This window comes from Antedon mediterranea, chromosome 11, assembly GCF_964355755.1.
Source record: "Antedon mediterranea chromosome 11, ecAntMedi1.1, whole genome shotgun sequence".
NCBI classification, from domain to species: Eukaryota; Metazoa; Echinodermata; class Crinoidea; order Comatulida; family Antedonidae; genus Antedon; species Antedon mediterranea.
The window spans coordinates 5,518,537-5,540,746 of record NC_092680.1 but is presented as its reverse complement, the minus strand read 5'-3'; the positions used below and the strand labels follow the sequence as shown (position 1 = coordinate 5,540,746).

General features: G+C 32.9%; 3 protein-coding genes across 3 annotated transcripts; all 3 read right to left on the bottom strand.

Annotated features, from left to right (window-relative positions):
- Positions 1-347: 347 nt before the first annotated feature.
- LOC140063062 (ovostatin-like) lies at positions 348-3,044 on the bottom strand. Its single transcript, XM_072109499.1, has 6 exons — positions 2,524-3,044; positions 2,044-2,236; positions 1,577-1,739; positions 1,242-1,297; positions 649-835; positions 348-436 (listed from the first exon to the last, which is right to left on the bottom strand). Exons 1-6 carry the CDS (start codon positions 3,042-3,044, stop codon positions 348-350), a joined length of 1,209 nt encoding a protein of 402 aa, XP_071965600.1.
- A 926-nt stretch (positions 3,045-3,970) lies between these two features.
- LOC140063061 (pregnancy zone protein-like) lies at positions 3,971-11,022 on the bottom strand. The gene is made up of 12 exons (XM_072109498.1): positions 10,804-11,022; positions 10,303-10,479; positions 7,694-7,775; positions 7,308-7,467; positions 6,995-7,069; positions 6,720-6,894; positions 6,413-6,621; positions 6,094-6,315; positions 5,824-5,948; positions 5,148-5,304; positions 4,797-4,899; positions 3,971-4,349 (listed from the first exon to the last, which is right to left on the bottom strand). The coding sequence occupies exons 2-12, from the start codon at positions 10,469-10,471 to the stop codon at positions 4,312-4,314; spliced, it is 1,515 nt and encodes a 504-aa protein (XP_071965599.1). The 5' UTR covers positions 10,472-10,479; positions 10,804-11,022; the 3' UTR covers positions 3,971-4,311.
- LOC140063060 (pregnancy zone protein-like) lies at positions 10,718-22,050 on the bottom strand. Its single transcript, XM_072109497.1, has 21 exons — positions 21,485-22,050; positions 21,004-21,100; positions 20,537-20,699; positions 20,188-20,243; positions 19,594-19,780; positions 19,294-19,378; positions 18,763-18,868; positions 18,503-18,632; positions 18,291-18,400; positions 17,103-17,279; positions 16,567-16,797; positions 16,247-16,385; positions 15,649-15,821; positions 15,184-15,333; positions 14,716-14,901; positions 13,803-13,866; positions 13,076-13,238; positions 12,034-12,268; positions 11,650-11,791; positions 11,337-11,461; positions 10,718-10,945 (listed from the first exon to the last, which is right to left on the bottom strand). Exons 1-21 carry the CDS (start codon positions 22,048-22,050, stop codon positions 10,718-10,720), a joined length of 3,513 nt encoding a protein of 1,170 aa, XP_071965598.1.
- Positions 22,051-22,210: the final 160 nt, after the last annotated feature.

Sequence of the window (22,210 nt, the reverse complement as noted above, 5' to 3'; positions counted from 1 at the left end):
GACATTTAATTATTTTCTTCATTGACGAATTATAAAATTTGAAGATATTAGAAAAAAAAAATCATAAAATACAATTATATCTATAGTGAGTCTGATTTTGCTGGTGCTGTAAATAATAAGAATCCCGAATCGACTCATTTAAATATTGAAACATATTATATTATTGTGATTTTAGTATACAGTACATGATATGTATGTATACTATTGAATGTTGAAAATTAGTCATTTGATATTGGCTTCTTGTGCCGTAATGACACTTTATGAAGAAATATTGAGAAATTATAAATACAATTTTTTTTTTAAGAACTTTTGTTTTAATGATTATTCCAAAGAAAACGTGTTTATACTCACATTCCGCAAACTTTGACTTTAAAAGTTTCATCACGGACGTAAATAGATGAAGGTGTATCAAACAGAATTTCAAACTTTGGTAAAACTGAAAAAAAAACTCTTTTATAAATCATATGGAACAACAAAGACTCAAATGTTCGTCTCACTCAAGTAATGGTTTATAACGACGCCTCTCCAATATGTAGAGTGTGGCAAGCTTTTTTGCTTGGCTTGGTCTTTGTCATTTGGATTGATGGAATCGGCAGATAAATTTAATAATGTCTAATTTAGACGTATGTTTCCAACTGATGGACCTACCGTATTCCTCTACAACGAATGTTTGTGTGACTGTTCTGTCGGCAACCATTGCTTTTATTGTCCACGTCCCTAGTATTGGTTCATCAGACAATAGCATCTGTAGATCAACAAGACCCTCGTCTGCTTTCACATCTACCCACTGCCTAACTCGAATGTCATTCGGAGCTTCAATCCAGATGCTTGGTATCTTCAACACAAAATATGCAGTAAGACATCTACTGAATTGTTGGTATCTGATAAAAAGTAACTAACTATGGCCCGAAAATTTGTAGATTTATGATGTTGTAGAGAATTTGGACGTTTTTATAACCTTGCCGGTTCCTAACACTTCAAAATGTTTTTAATCGTCATATGTTTTCTGAAGAAAAGTGTACTGCAAAATAGAACCTCTCCTTTTGGACACATATTTTGGACAAAGAGGACACTTGATTGAGATTCGAATGTATACCCTTAAAAGTTCTACTCCACTTATTTAATATAAACCCTGACCTTGTCTTGAAAATAATAGGTATACTACTTCACAATTAAATATTGCATAGACAACTATTGCATCAACCACTCGTGCAATGATATCACATTTATTTTATACTTACATTGTTCTTCACAACCTTTAATGACAGTGATTTGATAGACAACATTCGAAATTTAACTGAAAATGACGAGAAACATGTAACACTTCAGTATTTCTATTTTTTTTCTTTACAAATGGTGATATCAATACGGTCATCATCAGACGATAGATGAAGCATTTTCATTCTTACTCAATTATAAATATTTTACATATTTACTTTAACAACACAATAACCATGGGATTACCATGTCCTTAATGTGTGTTGAATAATGTGTTTGTTTTCGGAAAGGATTACTAGTAGGACCCTATGTACAGTAACATTTGAAATTATCAATCTTGTTACATTTAGCATGTTACCTTCTTGTCCAGCACTGTATTTTGGTTTGTCAGTCTGTATGTATGTTTCCACTTGTTCCCTATAGATGCGGATTTTCATCTGCCGTTCAATCTCTGCGTCAGCAGTCGTTATAAGTGCACTCAATGTCACCGACAACCTGTACCGTGCTGACATTTCAGGAACCTACATTATTTTAGTTAATAAGTAGCATTATCATAGTATTCAATGGTCAAATAAACTAAATAACAAAATCTTTTGCCAGGCTATTAGCTTAATGAGTAGCCTCAAGAGCATGGATGTATACGAGTTCTGCTTGGAGGTGGGAATTATGTACACTGTGCTTTGATTACTTTCTGTATAACATCACCCCACTACTAAATCGCCATGCCGTAGCACTTGCTTAGTGTTGGTAATGAAGCGTACACAATTTTTATATCCGTTTAAAAACATAAAGAAATATATAGAATAAGAATATGTTTCCTTTTACCTTTACTTCGAAACAATCGCTTCCGCCTTCATGGAATGTTTGTGAATGATACATGGAAAATCTTGGATACCACCAATTACTGTACGTGTTCTCTACTCTGATTTCAACGTTTGTAGGTTTTTTAAGATACGCAACGCATATAATTTCTATACTGTCTGATATCCATCGTTGCGATGTAGTTATAAGATATCCTCTAAAAATCATAGAAAACACCAATATCTATAATGTATAGGCCTGGCAAGTCTGTGTTGTATAACAATTTAATCATCATGCCAGATACAGGGTATATGAAAACGTTAGTATGCTTGTCCGTAATAAACCGCATTCGAAATGAAATTACTAATCTATTACCTTTTCTGTGGTTTATATATCGGTTACCTTCAATATTAATTAGGCACTCTTTATGTAATAGGCCTACTGTATGCCTGCGACGACTGTGCTTGGGAATTAAAATACAAAACTAAAACAATGATTACTTACTCGGTATGTTCGTCATTTTGAACTTCGCTTGATTTATCACTTGAGTATGGATAATCACTTGAACTGACATCACTTGTATTACCATCCTCATGTGTACCTGTTGATTCAGTGCCTGTAGATGTTGCTTCAGTGTATGTAGGTGTTCCTTCATTGTCTGTAGGTGATGCTTCAGTGTCTGCAGATGTTGGGCCAGTGTCCGTAGGTGATGCTTCAGTGTATGTAGGTGTTGCTTCAGTGCCTGTAGGTGTTGTTTCAGTGTCTGTAGGTGTTGAGTAAGTGTCTGTAGGTGATGCTTTAATGTCTGTAGGTGTTAAATCAGTGCCTATAAGTGTTAAATCAATGCCTGTAGGTGTTGCTTCAGTGTCTGTAGGTTTTGGGTCAGTGTATGTAGGTGTTACTTCAGTGTCTTTAGGTGCCGTGTCAGTGTCTGCAGATCTAGCTTCAGTCTCATTATTTGAATGTACCTCAAAGAAGCCGTGTAAAATGCACAATAAAAAGATAAGTTTGCGATAACTAGTCATCTTTGACCGGGATCCAAGTACTGTATACCAATCAACGGGTGATGACTTTCTGAGGTGGCTTTATATAGGCTTACCGACAAATTAAAAGGTCACAGCGTTAGTAATCGGTTGTAGAAGATTTACGTCAGAGTAAGGCTTAAGGTACCTCCAAAAATTCTAGGTCTGCATATCGGATGTTATTAAAAGTTATAGTCGACACTGTTTTATGTACTAATTCATGCTACAATTAATATACCTCCTACATAGTGGGACTTCAGTTCCTTTCCAAAATAAACAGTCAATTTCTTTTTTTATTATTTCTATCTTTTAAAAGGTTTCATTTCAGTCAATTTTTTTTAAATAGGGAAAAGATTATAGAAGAAGTATTTCTGAAATTTTTAGTTTTGGGAGAGGGAAATGTTCCATCCAATATTTCAATATTGTAAACATATAGTTTTATACGGTTTTAAATATCTTAATTATTTATATCATTTCCAAAATGTATAATCTTAATTATTGCATATATTTTTATTGTTTTACATGTTGTTTTTAATGCTGTTTTATTCATGAATCTGTTACTTGTTGTATGTGATTTTGATCAAATGAATTAATAAATGAATGAAAAGTGTTACAATACAATGAGAATATAAGTGTAAGATACACTATACTATTGGATCGATCACCTCCATTGTTATTAGATATCTTTAATGACGTAATAGACATCACATCTTGGTATATTTATTCAAAATTCACATAAAAAGTACATACATGGCAGCACATGGCTGAATTGCATATGTATCACACAATTAACAAGGCCAACAGCCATAAGTCGCGTGCTAAAACGCATAGTGATACCGGACCGACAGACAGACAGACTGATCGACCGACCGACCGACCGACTGACCGACATAGTGAACTATAGAGTCGCGTCCACGCAACTAAAAATATTTAAACCATAGACACAATCAACAAAATATAAATACGAGTAAGTTAGACAGCAGTTACGTAAAAAAAATACAAGCAAAAATAAATAAGTTAAATTTTGTTCAAAAGTTCAACCATAAAAGGAACTGGACTAGTTTAGAAACGTTTTGTTTTATAACTATAATTTTCCACTTTACGATTATGTCGAAGGGTTACAATTAACAATATTAAAAAAAAGATGAAGATAGTAGTCTCATCAAAGATTAACTGTAAATTTAATCATAGAAAACTTTATTGATCAATTATTATGTTTTTAACTAATCTACTGGTTAGTGGCATCTCTCATATACTGGTGGTAAAGTGACTACCGACAAAACTTGTAGGATTTAACAGACTTCAATTCTGTAAAAAGACAAAGTAAACAAAATACTATTAAATTTATAGACAATATCATCACGATCTTCTTCTTTTTCTCCTCATTCTTCTCAACATCAAATTCAGCATCTTTCTTATTTTTATATTTCTGCCTACTATGGTAGTAAGTAAGCAGGATAAGTTGCTAGTTTTTAAGATGTAATCTCCGCACAACTCACAAACATTAAAACAGAATATGAAACATATAAATAAATTAGATCGTATGGAAGGAAACTATTTATGTTTTTCAAATATGTTTTTTAAAATAGATTAGTTACCTTAAAACAGAGAAAACAATTGGCAAAACACGATGAAATTAAAATTAAAATAGCAGAGAGAATAACAAGAATGTATAACATGGATCAACAATATACATTTTTGTTGAATGTATATAAATATTTGTTTTAATACAATATTGCTACAATGGTATCCTACCTGCTTCATAATAGTCATACACGGTTACTATTCCAGGCTTAGAATTCTTTACTTTTATTTCTTGTACCACATCAAATTCAAAGCTTAATGGTTCAGAGGTGAACTGAAATTGAAACAAATTAATATGAATTTTAATTCTTCTACGTAACTCAGTAGGTCTACAAATCAAAAACATATTTCATATATTTGTATGTCTTTTATGATGTCTTTATAACTAATAATAATAACTAATAGTCTATAATACAGAAGATGTGTAGAAGGTATATGTGCGTTATTAAGTAATTTATGGCATAGATAAACGTACACAACGTTTTAAAAAAAATATATTAATTAGATTTAAATACGAATTACCTCATCAAAATAAAACTCGAGCATGTTACCATTAGCTTCATATCTTTTGAATCCAAGTGTGTCATGACTTTTAAGTGAATCTTTATCCGCATAGTATCCAGAAACAAGCTTAACCTCCACAATCGACATACTGGATACTTGGTCTTCACCATTGTACCTGTCGAATTCAAATTAGTATACTACTACTACTACTACTTTCAAGATATGATGAACGTATTTCATAAGACCAGTTAAGATTGGAAAAAGTGGTTTAAATAGAAATTGTAGCTTTGTTTTCTTTTATTTATTATTAGTTTAATGTATTTTTTTTCTTTTTCGTATTCGTGGTGTGGGTCAAATTAAAGTCTTTCTGACTTATATGACCCTCCCCCACATGATTACTTTATCGTATTTATTATCCTGTATGTTATTGTGTATTGTGTAGAAATAAATGGAATTGAATTAATTGAATTAAATATCAACATTAAAAAGATTTTCATTTTATAGAGAATCATTATCTTGTTGTGTGTCCAAATCTACTTTTAGGTTATGCTACAGTAGTATTTGCTGTTTGTGGCGTATCAAGGTGTATCAACCTTATAATCATTGCTTTATCTGCATCCTGACGCAGCGAATATTTTTTTCTTATCCAGTGTATGTGATTGCCGTTACTGTTTTGTTATAAATTATAACTTACGATACGGTAATTCGGACAGTCTGTTTCTGGCATCCCAGCTTTTCATCTGGGATTGATTCGACACTGATACTGAATGGTTCTACTTCCACTTCTGGTTTTTCATAGATGTTGTAGAGTGTTTGAACCTAGGATATATAATATTATATATATATTATAATTCTAGAAACTTTCTAGGTGACTTATTTTCACTTTTCATTTTACTCCTACTAGATTGTTTTCAGAGTTTCTCTATTTTCGTTTGTTCTTTTATAATATACATATGTATAGTACCTTTATAAGAGCACACCCAGTCCCGGAAGACTCTATATCAACCGTTGTTGGCGCTTTTTCTATGTCCATTTTCTGTAGTAACAGGCGATTAGAGGAGTCTAATTCAAATGTTTCAGTTTCACCTCCAGCCGACGAGGTCGCTGTGATACTCATCTGGGTAGTTTCCCATGTGTAAAGTGCCTCGGAAAAATATGAAAGTGCTTTTAACGCAATCACTGTGTCCTGTTAGATTAAATACATTGTAAAAGAAAGTTATCGAGTTAATTTGTAGCAATGGTACGAAACAATTAAGTAACAATAAAGTGATGGCTGTACAAACCTGGGTAGACGAATATCCACCATTGGCATTCTGTTGTTTAATAAGCCATTTAGAGATCTTTAATGCTTCTATTAGGTCGGCGCCAACTTCTAAATCAAGCGCCAGAAGAGCGTAAGCAGTCATTTCTACCTCCGCTGAAGATGCTCGGCAGTAATAACATGTGTTCTTAGGTCTTAGACCTTCAGGACGTTCCCAGTGTATTAATCCATCTATTAAAATAATGTTATTATTTAACTATTATATTTATTTTAAAATTGACAAAGCAGTAATTGTATCGATTATTTCTTTAAGGTATATTGAATCTTACTTTCTTCAATTGCAAGTTCATTTAATTGCCTAAGCACTTCTTGGTAACGGACGTGTTTAGAGAGTTTGAATGCGTACGCCAGCAATGCAACCGAATAAGAGTCATTCCGAATACCCGAATCAACGTCATCCCATCGATTGACAAGACATTTGCTAGCCAGATCAATACCGCTGTTCTGAGAAATAAGAATGTAAGAAAATATAGAAAATTACCTATTTGAATGCTTTGGATTATGCTCTTTTATAAATTATTTAGACAATAAACCTAATATTTACCAACTTCTGGCCAACAGCTTCAGTCATTGTTATCAAAGTATATGCGGTCAACGTTATTTCATCTGAAACACCACCCTATCGATAATCCACAAGAATATTTGCATAAATGAGAAATAGTGAGAGATATACTGAATATCATTCGCCCTTAGTAGGCCTAGATATTGAAGCCAATGTCATTACATTGAGCATGAATTACATGCACTATGCTTAAAGTTGTTCAAAATGCTACCAAATATTCCGAGTAACTAGCTGCCCTGATGCATGATGTTAATATTATTCGTTTATGTAAGTCAAATAGGCCTCCTAGGCATACCTTCATAGCCTTGTTAAATAGAGTTCCTCTTGACATGATGCAGCCTGTTTTCTTGTTTTGTTGGTTTATCAACCACGACAGACTCTCTCTCATTAGGTTGCTATCTATTTCAATGAATTCATCAGATTCTGCAAAAGTTCTTAATACGAACGCTGTTAACCTATAGATATAATGGTTATTGTTATTTTAAAAGAAAAATCCAAATGAAGAAACATTGATAACTCAACATTTTTATCTACTTACTCTACCTCATTTTTAAAAATATTTGTTTGCATGTATGCAATAATTGTGGTAATAGAAGAACACATTTACATATTTTTGTTTATTTTTTTTTGTATACATCTTTATGTAACTTAAAGGTGTCAATCAGCTCTCCAACAACTTACCAGGTACTACCGTCGTAGTCGGATTGACCAAAAGCACTATATGATCCATCTTGTCTGCGATAATTCAGCTCTCGTTGATAGCCTAAAATTAAAGTATTCCTTAAGTAATTCTTTTCTGTCTACCTCTCTCATTTCAATTCAATAAGATACACCATTAAATCAGAGAAGCATATCTTATCAATAGAGCACATTGCTCAACACAGTTCACATACTTTATCCTGGTTCTCGAATACTTGGAAAATCGTCACATTGTATTAAGTTTGTGGCTTAAGATAATGTTTCGATTGGGCTGCAGAATGTCGGTGGAAAATATTAAAATAAAGGTTAATACTGTTCTACAACACTCACTAATTTCAAATTTTCGTAATTAATTGTTTGGCTTCCTCAGCGACTGATTGACTCCTTACTTCTGGACGTAGGTGGCGTCCTACTTGGTGTTTCTAGTAGAGAGTCATAGACTTTTGAAAGATCATGGTTGCGCTATGGGATCTCCTGTTAGTCCAATCATCGCGAACATGTATATCGAAGATTTTGAACTTAAAGCTGTAAAATCTGTGAAAAGTGGTCCGAAAGTGTGGTTTCAATATGTGGACGACACTTATGTGATTATCGACAGATCCAAAATTTAAGAATTTACTGAACATATTAACAGCCAGAATCCACACATAAAGTTCACCAACGATCTTGAAAAAGACGGACGGTTGCCCTTTCTTGATACGCTTGTGAAAAGACAATTCGATGGGAGGTTAGAGGCCAGTGTGTAAAGAAAACCAACTCACACTGACCAATATCTGGCCTTTGACTCCCATCACCCACTAGAGCACAAACTTAGTGTGATTAGGACTCTTTTTGATCGAGCTGATACTGTGGTCACACAACAAGTTGAAAAAAGACAATACATTAAACATGTTAAATCGGCATTAAAACGTTAACTCTATATTTATCATTATATTTCGTCTCAGTTCATCCCATAAACAGGAGACTCTGGGACACAGATATAAATAATGTTAGTTAGAACATGTTATGTTTGGATTTTACGCACAAAGAATGAATTATAAATATATAAATAAAGTTATTTTTATTGATAAATTCTCAATATGTAAATTTAAACACAGTAACCATAAAAACAATCTTATTAATGTCTTTCATAATGAACTAATCGCAAGGAATGTGCAATATTTGTACTAAGATTGGTAACATAATATACGACATTTTATGTAGTTAAATATTTTATGGTTTTTATCATATATCTTTGACTCATTCACTAATTCATGCAACATTAATTTTATGTAACAATAAGGCAAAAGAAACTCAGTTGAAAAGTGAATTCATTTAAAATATAAAGCAATGGTAAATGAAAATAATTTGTTATTCAAAATAAAAAGCAATATTAACATTTTGTTAGTTTAAATAGCTAGTAAGTAGTAATTTACAGTTAAAAGAGAGAATATGCATTGTTAATTGAATATATGTTTGATCGAAACAAATGCAACGGTAATAGTATACTATGATTGTAAATATCTATAAAAAAATGAAAAAAAATGCTAAGAGAATGGGAATGTGTTAGAATAGATTATATGTATACAAAGAAGAAATCAGTACTAGTAGAAATTATATATAAGAATAGGATAGATACAAAAAAAATAATGATAATATGTTACAAAAAGAATACAACTGATTGTTCTAATCAGAAGAAAAAAACAAACATTGTTAATTGAATATTAGATGTTAAGTATGATGGATTTATTGAAAATAACATGTATTAATAGAAATGTATTATATATTATATGAAATGAGAGTATTATACAACAATTGTAATACATTTAGGAAAGATTGAAGGATGAACAAAGGTGGTGGCTACCACAAAAGATAAAAAACAAATTAAAACGCTGTGGATACGCAGATTGGAGTTTTAAGCGTGCCACGGTAAAGAAAGACCAGTCACTTCAAAATTCAAATCTAGATCTTTCTACATCTAGTACTAGAAAAATCCTGGTGGTGATTCCTTTTGTTAAAGGTATATCCGAGTAACTTAAACTGGTTTGTGGACAATACGGTACCCCCACCCGCCTTTAAACCACATCAGATACTTCGTCATATTCTTGTCCTTCCTAGGGACAAAGTATCCATTGAGGATAAATCAGGAGTAGTTTATCGTCTTCCTTGTAAAGGCAGTGACAAAGTGTACATAGGCGAAACAAAGATGTCTTTGAGGGAACATATTGCAATAACCCCCTCCATTCAGTCTGCCATTGCTGAACACCTTAAACCCACAGGCTACGAAATTGATAAATCTAACGTAAAGATTTTATGCCGAGAGGACAAATTAATTCTCAGGAAAATACGGGAGGCTATTTATATATTTAAACAGATAACTTTCTAAGAAACACCACGTAGAACGCCATCTACGTCCAGAAGGAGGGAGTCAATCAGTCGTCAGTCAGGCAACACCCGCTGAGGACGGAGAATGGTTTCTCCGAAAATATTACGAAAATTTGAAATTAGTGAGTGTTGTAGAACAATATTAACCTTTATTTTAAAATTGTATACAAATAGCTGTAAATCTCATTTAGGAAACAAACACATAGTAGGTTGTGAAATTAACTCACCTGCTCTTATGTTGTTAACTATCGTTTGTTTTAGCCGAGCCTCGATTTGATCTGTGTTTATAAGGTATTTTAAGACGTAAACGTTTGGCGCCATTTTTACAATATTCTGTTCTCCACAACCAGTTGGTAACCGGATTAGATGATTCATGTTGTTGAGAGCTGGTCCCATTATATCTCCTACAAAAATATATGTATCACGCAAACGTATGAGCATTTTCAAATTGAATACATTATAATGAATTTATGTATGGCCTACACCAACGCTTTACATTATATTGAAAAGAACATAGGCGGATATGACGTAGAATGAGAATATACTAAATTGTGTGCATTGTAATTATTAAAATTGAGTAAATGTGAGTATTGTGGGTTTATTATTATTATTATTCTATAGGTTTTAGGTTCAATATTGGGTTCATGTGACCTTCACAGAAAAAGTCGGATTTTCATTCCTAATCGTTCTCGTCGTTTTGTTACAAACACATGCAAACATAGGCCTACCAATTAATTGTAATTTCACTCTGTCCGATCCAGGTACAATGTTTTCAGGGAAGTTTACTTTATAGCTTGCTTTTTCGTTCGCTTCATTGCTGCTTAAACATATAACTGATGACTGCGTTTCATCCTTTTCTATCCCTTCAGGCTAACAAACAAAAAACAAAACCAAAACACAAACTGTCTTAATTTCTAGATAAGTTTGAATTGGATGTGTTTCATTGCTAGATATATTAGTACAGTGTGTAATATGAGAATAAACTGAAATACAATAACATAGAGTAATGAATGGAGGTTAGAAAGAAACATTGAGATAGGAAAATGCAATGTGGTATGCGCAGTTAGTGGAATACGCAGTTAGTGGTATGCTCAGTTAGTGGTATGCGCAGTTGGTGTATGCGCAGTTAGTGGTAAGCACGCTTTATAGTATGGGTAGTTGGGTATGTGCAGTTATACGCCGATTCTAGTATGCACCAATTGTTTTGCAATAATAATATAATTATTATACGCAATTGTTTGTATGTTTAGTTTTCGCTTACCTCAACAAGCACATCACGCTGTACTCCATCGGTCAAGCCAATGTATTGTTTGTCTGGGCGATCAGGTTCACCGTCACACATTCTACGACCAAGTGCTTTACTGAAACCCTTGGTTACAGCAGAAACTACATTTTAATGAACCATAGCAGAAAATATTATATATTACATTTTTTAAATAAATTTATATTATATTGTAAATTAATTACAATTAGTTCAATATTTCATTACAATAATTTAAACCATTTCATAGTATCATATTGATTTCATGTTTTGCGCAATTTTTGAAATGGTGTAGTGTACAAAAGAAAATTACCTGTCATGGGAACATGTCCAAGTGAATGTGGTACTATTCTGTAATGGACAGTCTTTGACCCACCTCCACAAACGCACACTTTACGTGTAAAGTCATTACCCAATGTTGTAAAGTTACTACTTTCCTTGAGCTCAAGTTTGACCTAAAAAAAAAAATGCCATAAAAAAAATCAGTCAATACTCATTTTTGTTAATGAGCTAAAATTATGCTTTTCATTACAGATATTTGCCAGAGAAGTTTCGAGAGCATACTAAAGTACTCATACATCACGTGTAAGTTAGTATTTTGTTGTAATTACCACGTGTTTATAAATATTGTATTTTACACTGATATACATACGAATTGATTTAAAAAGTAAGATACATATTATGTATCATATCTTACCATAAGACATTGGTCAGCAAGGTAGTTAAACACCGTGGCTTTCAATGGAACACTTTCGTTGCGAATTACCGAGTAAGGAAGCGTTAAAGAAACGAAAAACGGTTTAAATGCACGTAATGTTGTAGTTTCTCCAATACCAATGTCGCTGTCGGGTGATATACAGAATCCGTTTGCTTTCCAATCGGTGATCGTATCAGGAACTTTCAGATCAAACTTAGCTATGCCATCTTCTTCACTTTAAAGTTTAAAAAGATAAAAAAGTTTCAACTATTTATCCTATGCATACAAATCATATCAAAATTGTATCAAACAGAGACGGATTCAGAATTTCTGAAATGGAGGTGTGCTAATTATATGCTTAGACAAGAGTAGTACTATGTCAAGGTGTACTTATTCTTACCTATATCAATTATTAATATTCGTTTAAAATAAAGTAATATGAAAAAGTAATTTCATTTTGCTGTCAAAAAAGGAGAGTGGAAGGTCGCCGATTCGTTTTGAGGCACCGTGCATTCATGATGTTGACATACAAATAAGGGGCCTGCTCGCGAAAACTGAGAGGCGACAACTATCTCCCTAACAAATGTAGAGGAATCGGTCATCTCAAACATCTTCCAGAATCTGGGCATTGGCTTCCCCTTATTCATAGGAAGTTTATTTTCAGCTTTTATTATTAGTGTTGAAAACAAAAATGTTCAATAACCAATACGAATACAGATGCATTACCGGTATACAACCTCCGCCAAGAGTAATAACAAGAGATACAGGATCAAAAATCGTTATAAAGATCCGCCTTGTAGCCTAGTTTTGATGTACTACCTATACTTAATAATAAAATAACAGTTCAAAATTGGGATCCTGGTCCAGAATGTCTACAAAATTGAATTGAGTCGTCCGTGACCACATATCTATCTGTGGTTTAAATTTGGTAAAGATCCGTACACACGCACACACACCAATATCTGACCATCTAAAAAATTGAATCCTTACCACATGTATGTATGTATGTGTGTATGTACAATAATCACTTTCGAATTCTTACCGAGTTCTTTTAATTTGCCACAAAAGTGTTTCTGGAAAGTATGTTCTTATGTTGACTGCAGGTTCTTCTTTTTTGACTTCGACTTCGTCTGTTGGATTTTCTTCTATTTCTTTTTCTTGATCTACGTATTCTAGTACTTCATCTTCCCTTTCCACGTTGTGTTCTATCAATATGCGACATTTTTGTTCCATAATCAATATAAAAACATATACAAATATAATACAAATAATATGATAATGAAATGGGATACAAAATAAGCACAAGTTCTTTAAAAATGTAACCCTAACGAAAAACGTTAGTACAAACAAACAAAAAAACAAACAAAAAACAAAATAACATAATGTCTATACATTTATTCAAATCAAAATTTTATTATTTTATTTTAATTTCAGAAATGTCGAAAACGTTTTACCAGGTAAAACAAAGCTTAGATTAGAATAACCCATTTGGGACTAAATAGGGGCAATTATATAATTAGTCCAATTAAGAAATTTAATGACAAGGACTGGTTTTTATTTTATTCTACTAAAGGCCCCGCTATGTCGCCATAACAATATAATTTAAACGCCGCCTCATGTTTTGATACTATCCTAATACCACTAATTCATTTTAATACTAATACTACTAGATACACCACTGTAAATTATTTTTGAAGTGATAAGCAAATGTTAAAACCACACAACTAACACATTAGTCTTCATCATAAGATTTACTACTACTGAGTTACCTGTGATTTCATAGCAAGGTCTTGTTTCCACATCTAAACTTGTCGTAAACGCAACACCAGCATTCTGAAAATAACAGTGACAAATAAAGTAGAGTCGTATGCATAATTATACTCAGTGCAACATTTAAGTAAAGTAGTGATGAACACAGTACACCAAGTACTTTTATTTATCATAAAACTGTACATAAATTGGTGTACAACTAGAGAGCTTACTACTAAGTATCACCCACTATAACGTAAATATCAAAACCACTAATGTAACATTAATAATAATATCCTGGATTTATAAGCGCCTAAACATTATTACCCTAGTCATTTTTTTGGGATCAAACACATATGGAAACATACTCCTATAATGCAAACACAAATGATCTAACCAGGTTCCCATTTATACCTCGATCTCACGATCAGTAGTCGAACGTCCAACACACTGCGCTACACGCCCATTAACCACTAACGTAACACAAATCAACCACTAATGTAACATTAACCACTAATGTAACATAAAAAGTGACCACCTCCCTAAAACGACATACATCGTAAGCAAACACCCTCATTACCGACCACCTCTCCTAAGGGACCGCTTCTCATAATCAAACACCTCTTGTAACGATCACCTCTCTTAAACGACCACCTTCTCTCTTAAGGGACCGCTTCTCGACATAACCGACCACCTCTTGTAAGAGACCGCGTCTTATATTATTATCGACCAGCTCTCGTAACCGACCACTACCTCTTGTGAGGAACCACATCTTTTAAAGTACCACACCTCAAGCTTGTAAGGGACCTCATAATTGACCACCTCTGGTAAACGGCCATCTCTCTTAAATGACCACTATGGTCCCTTACGCTCTGTTTGCCTTGCTTCGCCATAGTTAGTACAGTACTAGTTTAAAATATATATCTTACTTACCAAGAAAACAGTTGCACTATCCAAATGTTTCGTTTTGACGTAAATAGTTTGATAAAAGTGCCCTCTCTTCGGAGGTGGTGGTGGAGTAGGAGTGCCTTCTGATCGTTTATTTATGAATAAGCTACGAGTACATTTTGAAGTGTAGTAAAAGTTTTGATATGAATAGTTTGTTAAAGAATTGAATACCTGTGTGGAATAAATGTAAACATCTAGAGTTTAGAATTTGCAACTGAATTTTTCTGTATAAAAATTAAAAAAGTGGGGGTGAGGGTTTACTAAAAACAAACTATCTATTTTTTATGAGCAAATGTAAAGCCGTGGATTATTTTGTCCGATAAACGTATTAACGTGTTCTTATAATGCATTATTCCTAATTGAAACCACTAAAAGGCATAAAAGCTGAAGGATAGAAACGTTTCCTATTAAGAAACAGGATCCATTAATGAAAGCAAAAACATAGAAACTCACCTTATCATTGGTAATTTGGTTAGTTGTTCCAAGGAGTTCAACACTTTTATCTACGATTCCAATAGCACACAGTGAATTTGATGATGACTGAACACGAAGTATTGTTTTGTCTCCAGGCCTTGTCATATTTTCTTCAAATTGTAATTTAACCTATTTGTGTAATGAATGTTACAATTTTTTCAAAAAGTTCTTTAAATGGTGAATTTCAATAATAATAGTATTGTAGATGAATGTGACCGCGTCGTAGATTTTTTATTATCATGAAAAATATAAAACCATAAAATATATGGGATACTAAATACCCATGCTGTCCCTCCTGCCTACCTATATAGATTTGAGAGGAAACCATTAAAAACAATTAAAAAAACATAATTATTAGATTAATTGTTTTAAGCCTGGGTACTCTTATTATTTCAAAATTCTTGATCAACCGGGATTCTGATCAGTTTCAGCTGACAAAAATACCTGATTAGATAGACCTCTGACAACTTTAAATTTAATTGAATCGGCAACAATTTCTCCATCCTCACGAGCGTAGTAAATTAGAAGTTTGGCGTCTGGTGACATTTTAGAATTGACATCAATAGGTAACTTAAACGAGAATTGACATGTTGGTGGCAATGGTTTCAATCCTATCACTGCAACAGAAGAAATGAAGTATGTATTCTGGTGGTATTGTATTCTGCCATATTAACTATATTGTGACTGGTCCATTTGTTTTTTGTTTTTTAAGCAATAAACAAAAAAAATAATTTACAAATTCCATAAAGTAATATATAAAGTATAATCTATAAGGCATACAAAGAAAGGATTTATTCCCAGATTAAAAAATATTTTAAAAAAACACTATGGCAGTTGGATTTCCAATGTGTGGATATTTAAAAAAAAAAAGACCAAGGTTTCTCAAGCCAGAAGGAAAAAGATAAAAACAATAAAAAATAAATGAAAGCCATTTTTGGATTTCGCATTTTTTGCATACGTAAATCTATATAATACCTATACAAACCCTTTAGTAAAACATTATTGCTGCAAATATTGAAATCCATAATATATATATATATACCTGATTCATCTTCTGGTCTGGAAATAAAATAATCGTATGTAGGCCAAATTAGCTGAAGAGATCTTTTCTCTTGACGAGAACAAGAAGGCATCTTCACCTCTAAACTGCCAAATGTTGCTACAGCAGCTCTAGCAATGACCTAGTTATATTCAATAAACATTAATTATTGTATAGAGTTTAAATTTATCAAATACATTTGTCGAAAAATGAATACATTTTAAAATTAATGAGATTATTACCGCCAGTTTTTAAAGTACATACAAGGATTCCACGAACCTTTATACATTTTACAGTAACTAGTACACTATATTAACACTTACCATATACTTAACATTGATTGTTTTGTTAGCGCCAGTCGGAATGGTGTAATCAACATCAAAAGTATGACTACCGCCAAAGTTGATTTCATTTGGCACTGGCTTGATGTTCAGGAAACTTCCACTAGGCGAATAGAAGGCAGAAATTGTCTTTGTATTAGATGGGTTGTTTCTAATTCTATAATACCCATAGACATCTTCGTAGGTTTGTGTTTTATATCCTTCTGCTGTTACCTAGAATATACGTAGTGCTCCAATAAAAAGGGTGATAGGCGTTCATAGGCGAGCATTACCAAGATAACAATCAACGTTATAACGTTATAAAGTAACACATCTCTTTCCACCAACCCTACGACAAACTGCTATTTTCCAAAACATCATAATAGATTTAAAACAAAAGCTACAAAAATGATATCTTATATCTATTGTTGAATATCGATAGCGACAGATAATAATAATTAATAATGAATAAGAATAAAAATTAATATCATCGAATGATGTTATAACAGGGAATTTCATTCTTTCCTGGTTGTAATTACCGTAATTAGCAGAGAAGTAATAGCCGTATCAATAGGCGCATCAAAACTAAATGTTACAACTCCTTTATTCGAGAAGCTGTTGAATACATGGATTACGTCAGATTCGCGTTTTTCCTGTATATGTATTGTTGTATTAATACCATTAGCTGGACTTCCATCCACATTCTTTATAAAGACCTGTGAAATCAAAATAGGATATTTTCAAAATCAAAAATTGAAAAAAAAAATGAGAACTGATTCTTAAACGGTTTTAATACATTGTCACTTAATTAGAATTTATTTATATTTGGATCATTAATGTGTATTTTATTTATCTTTATGTACTGGATGTCTAAGGATGGATAAGTAAGCCTGCGAGCTACAGCGATTTTAATTGCTTCTGCTTATCCTTGCCTCCTTAGATGTCCACCCGCCTTGTTTTTGTTACCTTTGTTTTAAATGTATTTCGATTTTAAATGCTAAATAAAGGATGAATGAAGGAATGAATTAAATAGAAACCATACGGTACTATATCAAAGTTTAAAATCCTTATTTAAATAGCCTATTTGAAACATCCAATACACTTAAAGAAAACATGAACAATGAAGATTAATTAAATCAGACTTTTAATGTGTTATTCTGTAGTTTTAATGAAGTTATCACTTCCTTTAAAAAAAACGTGAACAAAAAATGTTTTTACTTCTAAAATGCCAAAATAAATGGTTAAATTCAAACAAAAATCCATTAGCTGGCCAATTTGACAAATTTTGCTTTAAATTACAGTTTTTTTCAGGTAAATACATTTTTTTTTCGATCCAATTTTTGGTCAAAGTGGATAACTATTATGTTATATTAAAATGGCATATTCAACAAAAATTGTGTTCTAAATATTTTTTTAAGGGGACAATACATCTTTAAATAGCGTATTTAAAAAAAATACGCATCGAATAGTATAGTTCATGTTATGTACATAAATACACATGTGTTCATACTTTGGCTAGAATCCTTGAACTACATTTCCACTATTTTTATTTTAGGTCAAAATAGGTACAGTATAACAAATATTAAATATTATTTTAACCTTCTAAGTAGCAATTGCGTGGATGTTCAACACATCAAATTTAACCAAGTTTCCTGAACTGCCTTTACCGCAGCTTTAATATAATTGGCCTTATGGAGCGTGAACAATTTTTCTCAATTGTCTTTTACCTTTCCATTGTATTCAATGCCGGGCTTGTAATAGCTTATACCTGTTATCTCTATTTGTACTGCTGTTGTTTTAATAGTTGTTGACAGCGTTGAACTGGTCAAAGTTATGTCTGAAAATGTATACAAAACGTTAATGTATCACTTTAATAATCTAACATGCGTTTCATTAACAACAAAGACGTTCCAATTACAGAGTAATAATTATTACATACCGGTTCCAGCTTCAGTAAAATTTGCATTGACAGATAATTTTTGTCTTTCATAATAATAGTAATAAGGTCTGTCCCATTTAAGTTCTTCTGAAGTCAAATCAAATTCACCACATCCATCTGAACCAGTATCCTAAAAATAAATCATAAATGAATTACCTACAGAAACTGTACATAGAGCGACAGGGGGGGGGGGGGGGGCGCTAATTTAATGTTCCGGTCTATATTGAGTATACAAATAACTCGAGCAAGATTTTACTTACTTTAGCATATTTGACTACAGTAGTTTCTGGGTTACAATCGTCACGTGAATGTCTAAAACAAACGGTAAAATTTACAGATCCTCTGACGGGTTGTCCGTATGTATACCTATAATAAGTATTTAATAATTTAACAATACGGCCCATAATATAAAAATTTGACAGTAATACCAAATACTCCAGATGACATTTAATTATTTTCTTCATTGACGAATTCTAAAATTTGAAGATATTAGAAAAAAAAAATCATAAAGTACAATTATATCTATAGTGAGTCAGATTCTGCTGGTGCTGTAAATAATAAGAATCCCGAATCGACTCATTTAAATATTGAAACATATTATATTATTGTGATTTTAGTATACAGTACATATATGTATGTATACTATTGAATTTTGAAAATTAGTCATTTGATATTGGCTTCTTGTGCCGTAATGACACTTTATAAAGAAATATTGAGAAAGTATAAATACAATTTGTTTTAAAGAACTTTTGTTTTAATGATTATTCCAAAGAAAACGTGTTTATACTCACATTCCGCAAACTTTGACTTTAAAAGTTTCATCACGGACGTAAATAGATGAGGGTGTATCAATCAGAATTTCAAACTTTGGTAAAACTGAAAAAAAAAAAACTCTTTTATAAATCATAAGGAACAACAAAGACTCAAATGTTCGTCTCACTCAAGTAATGGTTTATAACGACGCCTCTCCAATATGTAGAGTGTGGCAAGCTTTTTTGCTTGGCTTGGTCTTTGTCATTTGGATTGATGGAATCGGCAGATAAATTTAATAATGTCTACTTTAGACGTATGTTTCCAACTGATGGACCTACCGTATTCCTCTACAACGAATGTTTGTGTGACTGTTCTGTCGGCAACCATTGCTTTTATTGTCCACGTCCCTAGTATTGGTTCATCAGACAATAGCATCTGTAGATCAACAAGACCCTCGTCTGCTTTCACATCTACCCACTGCCTAACTCGAATGTCATTCGGAGCTTCAATCCAGATGCTTGGTATCTTCAACACAAAAAATGCAGTAAGACATCTACTGAATTGTTGGTATCTGATAAAAAGTAACTAACTATGACCCGAAAATTTGTAGATTCATGATGTTGTAGAGGATTTGGGCGTTTTTTATAACCTTGCCGGTTCCTAACACTTAAAATGTTTTTAATCGTCAAATGTTTTCTGAAGAAAATTCTACTGCAAAATAGAACCTCTCCTTTTGGACACATGTTTTGGACAAAGTGGACACTTGATTGAGATTCGAATGTATACCCTTAAAAGTTCTACTCCACTTATTTAATTTAAACCCTGACCTTGTCTTGAAAATAATAGGTATACTGCTTCACAATTAAATATTGCATAGACAACTATTGCATCAACCACTCGCGCAATGATATCACATTTATTGTTATACTTACATTGTTCTTCACAACCTTTAATGACGGTGATTTGATAGACAACATTCGAAATTTAACTGAAAATGACGAGAAACATGTAACACTTCAGTATTTCTTTTTTTTTTTTTTACAAATGGTGATATAAATACGGTCATCATCAGACGATAGATGAAGCATTTTCATTTTTAATCAATTATAATTATTTTACATATTTACTTTAACAACACAATAACCATGGGATTACCATGTCTATAATGTGTGTTGAACAAACACATTATTAATAATGTGTTTGTTTTCGGAAAATATTACTAGTAGGACCCTATGTACAGTGACATTTGAAATTATCAATCTTTATCATTTATCGCATTACCTTCTTGTCCAGCGCTGTATTTTGGTTTGTCAGTCTGTATGTATGTTTCTTCTTGTTCCCTATAGATGCGGATTTTCATCTGCCGTTCAATCTCTGCGTCAGCAGTCGTTATACGTGCACTCAATGTCACCGACAAACTGTATCGTGCTGACATTTCAGGAACCTACATTATTTTAGTTAATAAGTAGCATTATCATAGTATTCAATGATCAAATAAACTAAATAACAAAATCTTTTGCCAGGCTATTAGCCTAATGAGTAGCCTCAAGAGCATGGATGTATACGAGTTCTGCTTGGAGGTGGGAATTATGTACACTGTGCTTTGATTACTTCCTGTATAACATCACCCCACTACTAAATCGCCATGCCGTAGCACTTGCTTAGTGTTGGTAATGAAGCGTACACAATTTTTATATCCGTTTAAAAACATAAAGAAATATATAGAATAAGAATATGTTTCCATTTACCTTTACTTCGAAACAATCGCTTCCGCCTTTATGGAATGTTTGTGAATGATACATGGAAAATCTAGGATACCACCAATTACTGTACGTGTTCTCTACTCTGATTTCAACGTTTGTAGGTTTTTAAGATACGCAACGCATATAATTTCTATACTGTCTGATATCCATAGTTGCGATGTAGTTATAAGATATCCTCTAAAAATCATAGAAAACACCAATATCTATAATGTATAGGCCTGGCAAGTCTGTGTTGTATAACAATTTAATCATCATGCCAGATACAGGGTATATGAAAACTTTAGTATGTTTGTCGGTAATAAAACCGCATTCGAAATGAAATTACTAATCTATTACCTTTTCTGTGGTTTATATATTGGTTACCTTCAATATTAATTAGGCACTCTTTCATGTAATAGGCCTACTGTATGCCTGCGACGACTGTGCTTGGGAATTAAAATACAAAACTAAAACAATGATTACTTACTCGGTATGTTCGTCATTTTGAACTTCGCTTGATTTATCACTTGAGTATGGATAATCACTTGAACTGACATCACTTGTCTTACCATCCTCATCATGTGTACCTGTTGATTCAGTGCCTGTAGATGTTGCTTCAGTATATGTAGGTGTTCCTTCATTGTCTGTAGGTGTTCCTTCATTGTCTGTAGGTGTTGATTCAGTGTTTGTAGGTGTTGCTTCAGTGTATGTAGGTGTTGCTTCAGTGTATGTAGGTGTTGCTTCAGTGCCTGTAGGTGTTGTTTCAGTGTCTGTAGGTGTTGAGTAAGTGTCTGTAGGTGATGCTTTAATTTCTGTAGGTGTTAAATCAGTGCCTGTAGGTGTTAAATCAGTGCCTGTAAGTGTTAAATCAATGCCTGTAGGTGTTGCTTCAGTGTCTGTAGGTTTTGGGTCAGTGTATGTAGGTGTTACTTCAGTGTCTTTAGGTGCCGTGTCAGTGTCTGCAGATCTAGCTTCAGTCTCATTATTTGAATGTACCTCAAAGAAGCCGTGTAAAATGCACAATAAAAAGATAAGTTTGCGATAACTAGTCATCTTTGACCGGGATCCAAGTACTGTATACCAATCAACGGGTGATGACTTTCTGAGGTGGCTTTATATAGGCTTACCGACAAATTAAAAGGTCACAGCGGTAGTAATCGGTAGTTGAAGATTTACGTCAGAGTAAGCCTTAAGGTACCTCCAAAAATTCTAG

Excerpts from the sequence above, each read along its gene's own strand:
- LOC140063062 (XM_072109499.1), bottom strand. The coding sequence starts at position 3,044 with ATGACTAGTTATCGCAAACTTATCTTTTTATTGTGCATTTTACACGGC. Across the intron at positions 2,237-2,523 it reads CAAAATGACGAACATACCGA|AGGATATCTTATAACTACAT; the intron begins GTAAGTAATCAT and ends TATGATTTTTAG. Across the intron at positions 836-1,241 it reads TAAAGGTTGTGAAGAACAAT|ATACCAAGCATCTGGATTGA; the intron begins GTAAGTATAAAA and ends TTTGTGTTGAAG.
- LOC140063061 (XM_072109498.1), bottom strand. The coding sequence starts at position 10,471 with ATGGGACCAGCTCTCAACAACATGAATCATCTAATCCGGTTACCAACT. Across the intron at positions 6,622-6,719 it reads TGAACTTGCAATTGAAGAAA|ATGGATTAATACACTGGGAA; the intron begins GTAAGATTCAAT and ends TTATTTTAATAG. Across the intron at positions 4,350-4,796 it reads GTATGACTATTATGAAGCAG|AATTGAAGTCTGTTAAATCC; the intron begins GTAGGATACCAT and ends GTCTTTTTACAG.
- LOC140063060 (XM_072109497.1), bottom strand. The coding sequence starts at position 22,050 with ATGACTAGTTATCGCAAACTTATCTTTTTATTGTGCATTTTACACGGC. Across the intron at positions 13,239-13,802 it reads ACCTTGCTATGAAATCACAG|AACACAACGTGGAAAGGGAA; the intron begins GTAACTCAGTAG and ends GCATATTGATAG. Across the intron at positions 12,269-13,075 it reads TGGCAAATTAAAAGAACTCG|TGAAGAAGATGGCATAGCTA; the intron begins GTAAGAATTCGA and ends TAAACTTTAAAG.